The sequence below is a fragment of the Pristiophorus japonicus genome, chromosome 15, assembly GCF_044704955.1.
Source record: "Pristiophorus japonicus isolate sPriJap1 chromosome 15, sPriJap1.hap1, whole genome shotgun sequence".
Taxonomy (NCBI): domain Eukaryota; kingdom Metazoa; phylum Chordata; class Chondrichthyes; family Pristiophoridae; genus Pristiophorus; species Pristiophorus japonicus.
Window position 1 is genome coordinate 174,312,283 of NC_091991.1, and position 12,830 is coordinate 174,325,112.

At 44.6% G+C, this 12,830-nt stretch overlaps 1 protein-coding gene across 4 annotated transcripts in view; it reads right to left on the reverse strand.

Moving 5' to 3' along the window:
• LOC139281255 (dual specificity mitogen-activated protein kinase kinase 6-like) overlaps nt 1-12,830 on the reverse strand; it is a 125,930-nt gene that overhangs the window by 90,571 nt on the left and 22,529 nt on the right. The window contains exon 1 of one of the 4 annotated variants that reach the window (XM_070901328.1): nt 12,159-12,412. The exons of 2 other annotated variants lie outside the window; for them this stretch is intronic. In XM_070901328.1, coding sequence (XP_070757429.1) covers nt 12,159-12,174 — 16 coding nt within the window. In that variant the 5' untranslated portion in view covers nt 12,175-12,412. Of the gene's footprint in view, nt 1-8,247; nt 8,279-12,158; nt 12,413-12,830 lie in introns of those variants that run through there. One more of the 4 variants, XM_070901329.1, reaches the window with a different exon arrangement.

The following is a 12,830-nucleotide window of genomic DNA, read 5'->3' on the forward strand; positions in this document are numbered from 1 at the left end:
CATTCTCCATCCTAATGCAGAATTCCACCATATTATGGTCACTCTTCCCCAAGGGGCCTCGCACCAATGAGATTGTTAATTAATCCTCTCTCATTACACAACACCCAGTCTAAGATGGCCTCCCCCCTAGTTGGTTCCTCAACATATTGGTCTAGAAAACCATCCCTTATGCACTCCAGGAAATCCTCCTCCACCGTATTGCTTCCAGTTGGCTAGCCCAATCTATGTGCATATTAAAGTCACCCATTATAACTGCTGCACCTTTATTGCATGCACTCCTAATTTCCTGTTTGATGCCCTCCCCAACATCACTACTACTGTTTGGAGGTCTGTACACAACTCCCACTAACGTTTATTGCCCTTTAGTGTTCTGCAGCTCTACCCATATAGATTCCACATCATCCAAGCTAATGTCTTTCCTAACTATTGCATTAATCTCCTCTTTAACCAGCAATGCTACCCCACCTCCTTTTCCTTTTATTCTATCCTTCCTGAATATTGAATACCCCTGGATGTTGAGTTCCCAGCCCTGATCATCCTGGAGCCACGTCTCCGTAATCCCAATCACATCATATTTGTTAACATCTATTTGCACACTTAATTAATCCACCTTATTGCGGATACTCCTTGCATTAAGACACAAAGCCTTCAGGCTTGCTTTTTTAACATGAATGAAAGATGGCCGGGGGGGCGGGGGGGGGGGGGGGGTTTACAAACATGAAACACTTCACTTTTACAAATAAAGAGCCATCAATAATAAATGATAAATAAATCAATAAATAAACCAATCCAAATAAATTTAAAAAAAATTAAAATTAAAAATCTCAATAAATAAAACATTATTTCTACTCACCTTCTGCAGCACCAGGGAGAAGGGGGGGGGGGAAAGAGAGGAAGATGGGGGTGTTTGGGGGGGGGGGGGGGGAGAAAGAGAAGAGAGGAAGATGGGGGGGCAGGGGAAGGAGAAGAGAGGAAGATGGGGGGGGGGGCGGGGGAAGAAGAGAGGAAGATGGGGGGGGTGGGGTGGGGGGGGGTGGAGGAGAAGAGGAAGATGGTTGGGGGAGGGGGGGGGGGAAGGGACGACAAAGAAGCAGCATGCGGGGCCCCACTGAGGACTTTGGGCGGGGCCCGCACGCAGCCGATGCCGGGCTGCTGCCACCTCCTCGGGCAGGGCCCGCCCCCAGCGAGAGGCCAGGCGGGCAGGCGCCGCCGCCGAGGTAAGATGCGCAGGTCACTCAGCCGGGGATAGGGGCAACGTCCCTTCGGCCTGGGATACGGTCGTCGCCCCGGAGACAGGACGCCGGCAGCTACTGCGCACGCGCACAGCTGCCGGCACTGTTTTCGGTGCAGGGCTGCTGTGCAGCGCCGAGGTGGAAATGGGCCTACAGCTATCTGAGAATCGCAAGGTAAGTATTCGGCGCAATTTTTGTTCTATAAATTAGGCGGGCCTCTCTGATGTGCGCCATTCCAGCGGGCGGCCAAAACTTGACCCCATTATTATTTTTTTTAAATAGCGACCATAGTAAAAAGCAGCAAATGTCATTCAGTACAAATACCATTCGCATTTTTATAGGCAATTGATTTATGTCCATCACCACGTCACCCACTAGTTATTCATTATTCCATAGAATGGGTTATGGGGAGGATATCCTCAAAACAGTGTGGCCGATTCTCTCCCCTGCACAACAACAACTTGTATTTATACAGCGCCTTTCAACGTAGTAAAATGTCCCACGCCGCTTCACAGGAGCGTAATCAAACAATATTTAACACAGGAGCATTATAAAACAAAATATATGACACTGAGCCACATAAGGAGATATTAGGACAGATAAAAGAAGTAGGTTTCAAGGAGCGTCTTGAAGGAGGAGAGAGGTGGAGAGGTTTCGGGAGGGAATTCCAGAGCTTAGGGCCTCGGCAGCTGAAGGCACAGTCACCAATGGTGGATATATATCGGGTGCTTGTGGGGCTGGAGCAAATTGCAGAGAGAGGAAGGGGCGAGGTCATGGAGGGATTTGAAAATAATTTTTTTAAATAAATTGAGATGTTGCTTAAGTGGGAGCCAATCTAGGTCACTGAGCACAGGGGTGATGGGTGTACTGGACTCGGTGCGAGTTAGGACACAGGCAGCAGGAGTTTTCGATGACCTCAAGATTAGAGAGGGTAGAATGTGGAATGCCGGCTAGGCGTGCGTTGGAATAGTCAAGCCCCTCATATACTAAAATAAAAAGAAATACAGCCATCCAGCTTACCATTTTACCACACCCCAAAGATAAACACACATTTTTCTAAATGTTGAACTTCCCTCAGCCCTCTCATCATCTGATCAAGAGTGAAGCAAGTTCCATGATATTAACGGACATTAAACCATGTATATGCCGAAGTATTTTTAGATTGGGCCATACCATAGCAGTCAACAGCAATGTATTTTCAGCATACTCTGTAACCAGAGATACTGCCATTTCATTTTTGCCAAGAACAATTCTGTTTATAAAATATAAAAACAAATCCTATAATAATGTAGGATTACCACTAACCATTTGGCTCTTTCAAGGTTAAGCAAACTCTTCAAGTTGGATTTGCCTTTTGAAGGGCATTTGCTTTGATAAGCTAATTTAAAAACAAAATTGGGCTCCCGATCAACAAAGTAGAAATCATTGAATAGATTTAAATTTAGGATAACGATCAAATCTAAAAAAAAACAAAGGCTGCTTTTCCTTCTCAGCCACTTTTTTTATTGATCCGTTATAAATTATTGTAACTCCACTGTAACTTCACTCCTGACAGTGAATAACATCTTATTCCAATATACTGTGCCAAAAATTGTATGTCAGCCCATACATTTAGTTTTATGGTAATATGCTGCTTATAAGATAGTCTTAATGCACTGCCTCAAATTGCTTCCACCATTGTGGTTACCACCAGTACTTCTCACTAGCGTAATCCAGCTTGACACAATCCAAATGTATTCCTTTATTTGTCCCACTACCATCTCCTTTCGCTTTGCACCATCATCCTTTTTGTCATTTAATCTCTCCTGCCTTCTACCCGATCACAGAACTGCCCTTTCGTCCTTTCCTCCCCTCTTTCCCTGCCTCTGCACCCGCTTAAAACCTGTTCCATCTCCAATGTTTTCCAGTTCTGATGCAAGGTCATCGACCTGGCTTCTCTCTTCATCGATGCTGCCTGACCCGCTGAGCATTTCCAGCATCCCAGTGCTAACACTGCTCAGTGAACAAAGCCGTTGGCATGGTGATTCAGAGTCACATGGCTATATCTACATCACTACCCAAGAACACGCTCAGAACTGCAATCAGAAGCGATGGGAAAATACTGCAGCCCTGATTAGAATTTCGGTCATTTTCAGAATTCATTCAACAACAAAAACCTTTGCTAAACAGATCAGTTGCTGAATTGTCCAAGATATAGGAAAGGGATGTTCAATAGGTTTCATTTCTATTTTGATCAAAATTGTGTTCAACTTCAAAGCAGCAGCATCACTCAATGCTGGCTATAAAGCTCTAAAACATAATGCTGTATACAACTGCAGAGAGACATTTTAATCTCATACTTCCCGTCGCACTAAGACCAGATTTGATGAAGAAAATCAAGCTGCATCAGTAATCACAGCATTGCTCAATAGCAGAACTGTGCCTAACTATATAGGAGCACAGTCCATTCCACACACAAATGCCAGATACCGCAAGAGAACATTCCTGCCACGTTCTCATCACACTAAGTCACAAGATTTTCCTTATATAAATCAGTCCTATTACAGTTTGTGCCCAGCAAGGTCCCACAAACAGATGAAGACCTGATAATCTGTTTTAATGGTGTTGGTAGAGAGAGAGATAGTGGCTAGGACACCAGGGAGAACTCTCTTGCTTGAATAGTTTCACAGGATCTTTTATGTCCACCTGAGGTGGCAGATGGGGTTTAACGACTCATCCCAAGACAGAGCAGCACTCCCTCATGCAGTACTGATTCTGAGTCCTGCAGGAGTAGAAATTTCATCCAACTAAATATTAGAACGACCGAAGCCATTGTCGTCTTCGGTCCCCACCACAAACTCCGTTCCCTAGCCACCGACTCCATCCCTCACTGGCAACTGTAAGAGGCTGAACCACACTGTTCGCAACTTTGGTGTCGTATTTGACCCAGAGTTGAGCTTCCGGCCACATATCCGTGCCAGCACTGAGACCGCCTATTTCCACCTCCAACATCGCCCGACTCCACCCTTGTCTCAGCTCATCTGCTGCTGAAAATCTAATCCATGCCTTGGTTATCACTAGACTTGACTATTCCAATGCACTCCTGGCCGGCCTCCCTCGTTCTAGCCCACGTAAACCTGCGTCATTCAAAACTCAGCCGTCCGCGTCCTACCTTGAACCAAGTCCCGTTCATCCATCACCCCATATGCTCACTGACCTACACTGGCTCCCGGTTAAGCTATGCCTCAATTTTTAAATTCTCATCCTCGTTTTCAAATCCCTCCATGGTCTCACCCCTCCCCATCTCGAACCTCCTCCAGCCCCACAACCCTCCAAGATATCTGCCTCTTGCGCATCCCTGATTTTAATTGCTCCACCATAGGCGGCTGTGCCTTCATCTGCCAAGGCCCCAAGCTCTAGATTCCCTCCATAAACCTCCCGCTCTTTCCTCCTTTAAGACGCCCCCTTAAAGTCTACCTCTTTCATCTACCCTAATGTGACCAGGTGTCAAATTTTGTTTGTTAATGCTCCTGTGAATTATCTTAGGATGTTTTATTATGTTAAAAGGAGCTATATAAATGCAAGTTGTTGTTGCTGCACAGGAGTGTCAGCCTTGATTATGTGCTCAAGTCTCTGGAATGGGACTTCAACCCACAACCATCTGACTCAGAGGCGAGAGAGGTACCTACCGAGCCAAGGCAGACACGACAAAGCTGTGGAAAGGGTAGACTTTGAGAAGGCTTTTAAAGGCAGGAAGAGCACTAGCAAGGGGTTTAGAGAGGAAGTTCCAGAGAGTAGGGCCAAGACAGCTGTACATTCTAATATTTTATAAAAAGTCTAATACTTATGGCACCAGCTTAGTCTAGCCTTTCATTATCCACTAGCAGTAGCGATGTACCAATAATATAGGCAGTCATCCACCACCAACAGAAGCAGCACTGTCTGCTACCCTTACCGGACTAATATTTGTGCATATATTATTGGGGATGGGGGTAAAGATATAGATACCGACGCACACATGGAAAACTGCATGACGCCACAATGTTCTCCATTTAATTATAAAGCACTGCCCAAGATAATCTGACTTGAAAACAAATTTTCTAAAATATCAACCTACAATTTAGTTTAATTATGGAGTTATAGTAATACATGGTTTGAGTGTGTTTACATTTAGAGAAGCATCTGTTAACTATGAGGGTGCGACTAGGACTGAAGGCTCCAGTTCCGTAGCAGGTTGTGATCAGAGTTCAGCTCTTGAAAACATGAGGATTGGCATTCCCAACTGTCCATGTTGAGACTTTGGCGGGCATGTCCAGACACTGTACACATTACAGCAAAGAATGCCTGATGCCATGTTATCAACCCAGTGGCACCAAGGACAGCAGTCTTAAAACAACCAATACCTTAGAGTTACAAAAGTGGGGATTCAAATCTCAACAATCACTCCACCCAAGTCTTGGTCACTCCCAGATGGCTTAAAGACCACAACAAAACGGTAATACACCAAACCAAGCCGTTTTTAATATTGGTACGGTTTGGGGAGACTGGCATTCCGGAGCCAGCTCTTAGTATTTACATGACTAAGTCAGGCTCCCTTATCCTGGTGGCACATTAACAAAAAAAACTGGGTGGACAGTGTAGGAGCGCTGGATTCAGATGTGTGAACGCTGGAAGTTAGCACATGGACACTGGGCCTCCCAGAGTCCATACTAAAAAAGCACAGTATAAACAACAACTTGTATGTATATCGCGCCTTTAACGTAGTAAAACATCCCAGGAGCAGTAACAAAATTTGACACCGAGCCACATAAGGGCAGATGACCAAAAGAGGTAGGTTTTAATCAGCATCTTGAAGGATGAAAGAGGGACAGAGAGGCAGAGAAGTGGAGCGGTTAAGATAGGAAATTGCAGAGTTTAGGGCCTTAGCAGCTGAAGGCACAGCCGCCAATAGTGGAGCGATTAAAATCGGAGATGTTCAAGAGGCCAGAATTGGAGGAGGAGAGCAGAAATCTCAGGGGGGGTTGTAGGCAATGTTCTCTGCAGTGTGTTTTTGGTGCGCGGGTCCTTTAATTGCCTGCGTGGCCCATTCAATTTTTCGTGCACACACGGTTATTTCCATTGTAAAGCTGGTGAGTGATCTGTCTGGGACCTCCAGACTGCAGCTTGGCCGCACAGCTTAGTGGGAATGTTGGTTGTAAGGCTGGAGGAGGTTAAAGAGATAGTGAGAGGCGAGGCCATGGAGGGATTTGAAAACAAGGATGGTCATTTTTTTTTTTAATCTAAGCGTTGCCTAACCAGGAGCCGATATGGGTCAGCGAGCACAGGGGAGATGGGTGAACGGGATGCGGTGCGAGGTAGGACACAGGCAGCAAAGTTTTGGATGACCACAAGTTTAGGGAATGTAGAACATGCGAGTCTGGCAAGGAGTGCTTTGGAGTAGTCAAGTCTCGAGGTAACAAAGCATGGATGAGGTTTATCATCAGATGAGCTGAGGCAGTGAGAGTCGGGCGATGTTACTGACGTGGAAATAGGCGATTTTAGTGATGGCGCGGAAGATCATCGCGGGGTCAAATACGACACCAAGATTGCAAACAGCCTGGTTCAGCCTTAGACAATTTCCAGAGAGAGAGAGATGGAGTCAGTGACTAGGGATCAGAGTTTGTGGCTATAATGAATCACAGCGATCAGAGAGAATCGGAAGCTATTTTTCTTTCCTCCATCAAGGTCAGGACTGTTCAAAGAAAATTGCAGATGCGCTTAGATCTGCTGTGTATTTCCAGCACTTTCTATTTTCATTCCAAGCAAGGATTATTATATAAAAACTACTGATCACACAGCTTTACTCACAAGTGGCTGATAGGGATGTGGGCCTAATGTTGGGAGAGATGGCGGACGACATGGTTGAAAGGGCAGGTTTTAAGGAGGCAGAGCACTTTTGGGAATGAGTTCTAGAAAGTAGAGACTTGACGACTGTACCTTCTAAGATTTTGTGATGCCTCTAATACTTATGTCGCCGGCTTACTCTAGCCTTTCATTATCCACCAGCAACAACAACAACTTTTATTTATATAGCACCTTTAACATAGCAAAACGTTCCAAGGCGCTTCACAGGGATATGATGAGACAAAAAATTTGACACCAAGCCACACAAGGAGAAATTAGGGCAGGTGATCAAAAGTTTGGTCAAAGAGGTAGATTTTAAGGAGCGTTTTGAAGGACCAGCAGTAGAGATAGAGATATACCAATAATATAGGCCGTCATCCACAAACAACAGCAAGACAGTGGAGCTGTTGTTATACAGCAATAAAAATGCAACTGCAGCCTTCACTGTTTGCAACTACTGCCGAGTGAAATCCTTTCGCCCCTTTTGAAAAATGATTTGCCCCAGCTGCGATTGCCCAGCTGACAAAGTTGAAACATGATTTTCGCACTCTGTTTAACTGAACTTGGCACCACAGTATAAATGCTGAGACAATAAAGAGTGATTCTGGCATCTCACCAACCTTTGAAAGGAAGGCGATAACATCCAACTGACACCCTCTTTGCCACAGTATAAAGAATCATTGAACCTTAACACACAGCATGAGGCCATTCGACCGGTCGTGCCTGTGCTGGGGTAAAGAAAATCAGACATCAATTTGCATTTATATAGCGCCTTTAACGTAGTGAAACTTTAAAAAGCACGTCACAGGAATGATCATCAGACAAAATCTGCTACCGAGCCACAATAGGGACAGGGCAATGCTTGGTCAAAGAGGTAAATTTACTACCCCTCCTGCCCTCTGTGGTGGCTGTAGTACTTGGGCGGCTCTGACCCCATCAACAAGATACGCAGAGTAAAGAAAGCAGTCTTCAAATCACTTTGGAGATTTGCCAGTTAATGAGGCACAGCCGGTATGCCAGCATTTTCAGCCATTAATTCCAGATTCAAAAGAGACGGGAAAGCTGCATGCAGCTGGTTAAACGAGAGATATATATAAAGAAAGTCCAGCAGAACCACAGCATAAAAATTCTGATCACAGGGTGCCGAACTTACTCTCACTCTGATCCATGTATTGTTCAGATGCTGTGCTTTGTACGCTGCTGCTTTGTGCTCATAGCAACATTGTCACACGCCTTCTGGATCTTCGAGCCAAAGAATAAAATTGTAAGCATCAAAGATAACAACCAGAATTCATCTGCAAGAGTGTTTCCTGGCGGTTCAGTACAGTGGTTCTCAAACTGGTGTCCGTAGAGACTTTCCAGAGGGTCTGCAAAATAATGCGAGTACTGAGCAGGGCCGGCTTTATGGCCCGTGGGGGGGCAGGGGCACTGTGGTCAAGACTAAGCGAATGAATGACATCCAGAGGCGGGCTTGGTGCAGGCCAGGAGACAGCTGTCTCACCTCGGAGGGGTGCGTGCATGGAGGAACGCTGAGAACGGCACGAGGATGCAGGTAGACCCACTGTTACCATCATCATAGGCGGTTCCTCGAAACAAGGATGACTTGCTTCCACACCGAAAAGGGATGAGTTCACAGGTGTTTCAATGAAGGACCCAATATTCCCGATCCTGAACTATAGCTTGAAGGGTGGAAGATGCCTGTGCGTGGATTTTTTTTTTTTTTTAAAACATGTGGTGGCTGTTGCATACCAGCCACCACACGGGCTTGACAGAGCTAGGTCTTGGTCCAGTGGCAAGGGTTAACCAAGACGACTGGAGACCAGCTCTGTTGCTACCAAAGCTGGTGGTGGCCACCAAAAAAAATTGATCGATGATAGTGTGACGGATGTGCCACACTGATATCTGCTTTTTCTTAAAAAGCATTTAGAACATTCTTTCCATGCAGCACTTTCATATTAGGAGTATTAGAATTTGGATGGGAGGTCAGTGATTACTAATCCATTTGAAAAGGGATCCAGCAACCAAAAGTGCGTGAGAACCACTGGTTTAGTAACACGTTATGCTGCAGGGTGTGGGACACAATTCCATGTATGGAGGATGGGCAACAAACAAAAGTTTTAAATTATTATTATTTTTTTTTTTAATCTTTCAAAAAAGATAAGACAAGGAAAAGGGGCAAAATGCTACATTCACAAGAAGAGAGAATCCTTTCATGGTGCATGTCAGAAAGAATGTGGGTTCCAGCCCCACTCAAGAACTGGAGGCCGTAATCCAGGCTGACCCTGCAATGCAGCACTGAAGAGTCAAAAGTGCAGTCCTTCGGATAAGACGTTAAACCTACTGCTGGTGAAAGTAGAAGCTCCCAAAGCATTAGTCAAAGAGCAGGGAATCCTCCCAGTATCCTGGCCAACATTCCTCCCTCAACCAGCACCGCTAGAAGAGAGATTAGCTGGTCATTCATCCATTGCACACAACTGCTACATTTGCCTACATTCCAATGGGCACTGCACTTCAAAATAATTAATTGTAGCGGTGTTTCCAAGCGATGTGATAAAATGCTACATAAATGCAAGTTTCTTTCATTTCCAGAATGCCTATTCATAATGAATAAGGTTTAGATATATCTGATCTACCACCTGCACTGTAGAGAATAGAGAATGGTCAAATGATGGTTTATCGAATATGGTTAATGCATACATTAATAAGAGCATGCAAGCATACTTATTAGCATTCAGGTAAAGGTTATTCAAGATACAGGATGCACAGATGGAGGCTCAAATAAGGATTTTTTTTTGTAAATTTGTTTACATCCTTTACGCATTACATTTGATGTCTGAAAACTTTGATCTCAAATAAATGTAAAAATAGATAGCTCATCAAAGACACCATCTGGTGTAGCACTAAGCCACACAGACCAGAAGGCTCCAGCTTTATATCCTGCTCCATGTGAAGTTGGCTGATCTCACCCGGAGCACTCTTTGGGAAGCTACAATTGACCTTCGAACTCTGGACTAGCAGGTTGAAGACAAGGTTACCACTCCTGAGCATTACACGGTGACTTCTCCTGGAAAGCGCACATGTGCAGACACTGGACGAAAACTGGACCAAACTTAACAATAGGTCCACCCCATGGTTGAAGTTGGTCACAACTGCTTGTCTAACAAGATCGACAGGCAAAGCACCAGAGAGTTATCAGCACCTGCAGAACCATACCCGAGCCTGAGCAACTGCTTTGAGGAGAGTTACGGAGAAAATTGGATGAAAAAAAATCTGAAGAGTCAGCTATACGTATTAGAATTCTGGATTGCATGGGTCAATATATAGGTATTATTGAATTTCCATGGTGCTACTCACTGCAAGTCAGAAGATGGGATATCAGATGGGACAATAGCTTGATACCATGTGACATACAATGTATTATTCTGTTGCTAAGGGGCAGGTATGTAGCCCTTTAATTGTTCAGCATTCTTGAAATTAATTGGGTGATGATTGGTATTAATAGATAGTTGGGTCAATTAGAGGTTATCTGTCTTTTTAAAAAAAAGGAGTACAGTCACCAAGGTCATTATTAGGAACTACTTACATTCAGACTCATGGATCAAATGACTTTTTTTTAAATTGAAGGCGGTGTTGCTCTGTATATTCCAAACAATTGCTTTTACCTTTTTTGAAAGTGCGATACAAAATTGGCATATAGAAAAGCGTGACCATTATAGAGACAGATAAGTTTGGACAAGGCTGTGATGATGCACGTCCATCATGTTCTGCCCCAGGGCAGGTCCGAATTCACTTTTGCACACGAGATCTTGAGCCCATTGCCGTCCTTGCTGTTTATAATCTTCAGAGTGCCTTCCCCTGGGTAAGCTGCAACCAAAGGTGAAAACCCCCTACCTACCAATGGAGTGCAGAGGATGGGCGATATGGAGGGCACCCACATCCATAGGATTCAAGTACCCCCATTGGACGTCAACCCAGTATCCGCTTGCCGGGGCTGTCTGGAGTGGGGCTCAAACCCAACCCATCTGACTCAGACGGGAATGCTACCACTAATCCAGTGGCTTACTCCTGATTACGCATGTTTATTTTAAAATATTTATTTCGCTCCGCTTACTTTACAGTGTTTTTGATGTTTGCAAACTTTGATCAAAATCAATTTAAAATACGCAGAGAATAAAGCTCTACTCTGTATCTGATCATGCCATACCCGACCCAAAAGTGCTGGAGGCAGATAGCGAGTGCCCCACATGGGAAGTGTTCCACTCCGCAGAACTAACATCAATCACCTCAAATGAGCACAAAACCACACTAAAAAAATAGTTGCAAGTCATTTTTGCAACATAAAATATGTAATCCACCCTCTCCTTTTGAAGTTGTTTTATACAGCTTCATTGATAGGACACACAAGGTTAAAAAAGATTTAATATTCAAAACAAAAGTGAAAATATTGTATAAACTTTTTTTTTTAAAATGGATATTTGATTTGAATTTTGCTTTCTCCACACATGCAGTGCAGCAATGCAAATGCAGAAACAGATGCAGAACACACGACACAGAAAGCCCCAGACAAATCAAATAGTTATCTCTACCCAAATGCTTCTATTAAAAAAGGAACAACGTACAGCAAGCAGCCTGAACTGGTGGCTGAGCCAATGTTCCCTTTAAAATGAACCCTCCCAGTCGCAGGCTGGCTGCACAGTACTGGAACAGCAAAGTCTGTGCACTGTAGATTACAATACCGATCACCATGCTGGGTCACTTTAAAAAAGGACAAAACTGCATGCATAGTGCTGAGCCAGCAACCTCCAGCTCTCAAGCTGGCTGCATTTGGTATTTGGCACTGCAGTTCACGGTAACTCCCTACTTTCGGTCTCTGCACCGAACAAGCTACTGTAAATGAAGGCTGATTACTTCCATTCGTTGCACAAACAAGCTAGCTCCAAAATCCTTGCTGCACTGAGCTAGCTCCAATGCACCGTGCAGTTTTGCAACACGCACAAAAAGATTTAAGCATAAACCTTACAATAAATTAGATGGGGAATTTCCAGATAAAATTGCAAAACTTACCTTGTCTCCTGTCCATGAGTTCCCAGAAGTGCAGCTGAGGCGTGACGTGCCTTTAGGGGAAGTCTCATAAACAAACTCAAAGACCTTGCTGCACTCGCTGGGCCCCACTCTGCAGACCTGCATGCACGCTGTTCTTGCAAAAAAAATGCTCAGCTGCTGATTTGCCTTTACAATGCCTTCTCTTCCTCTTTTCTTCTCTCCGCTGCAAGACACAAGCTGATGGCAATTTGCTTCCTTATGCTAAACACCACCCCCACCCTCTCTCCAACTGCACCGGCTTCAGTGCTGCCTTTCAACTCAGCTGCCACAAGCGCCGAGTACAAGCTGCAGCAATAAGCCAATCTCGACCATGACATCACACAGGAAGTTGGAAAGCTGCCGGAGGCTACAGAGGTACGAGTTTAAAAAAATAACACACCCCGTCTAAAAAGTGACTATGATCTTTATGGAGGTGTTTCTTACTTTTTCAGGCTTGCTCTCCCGTTTAAACCATTTTAAATGCAAAAAGCAACTTCTCATCGCAGCTGGGCTCGGAAGGAAATGCTTTATTGAACAAGTTACCTCTGCACAAGTGTGCGGTTGCTCTTTTCCCTGACCAAACGCCACAACTGGCAGCAATAGCATGTTAAGCATAGAACCTTACAGCGCAGGATGCCATTCAGCCCATCGTGC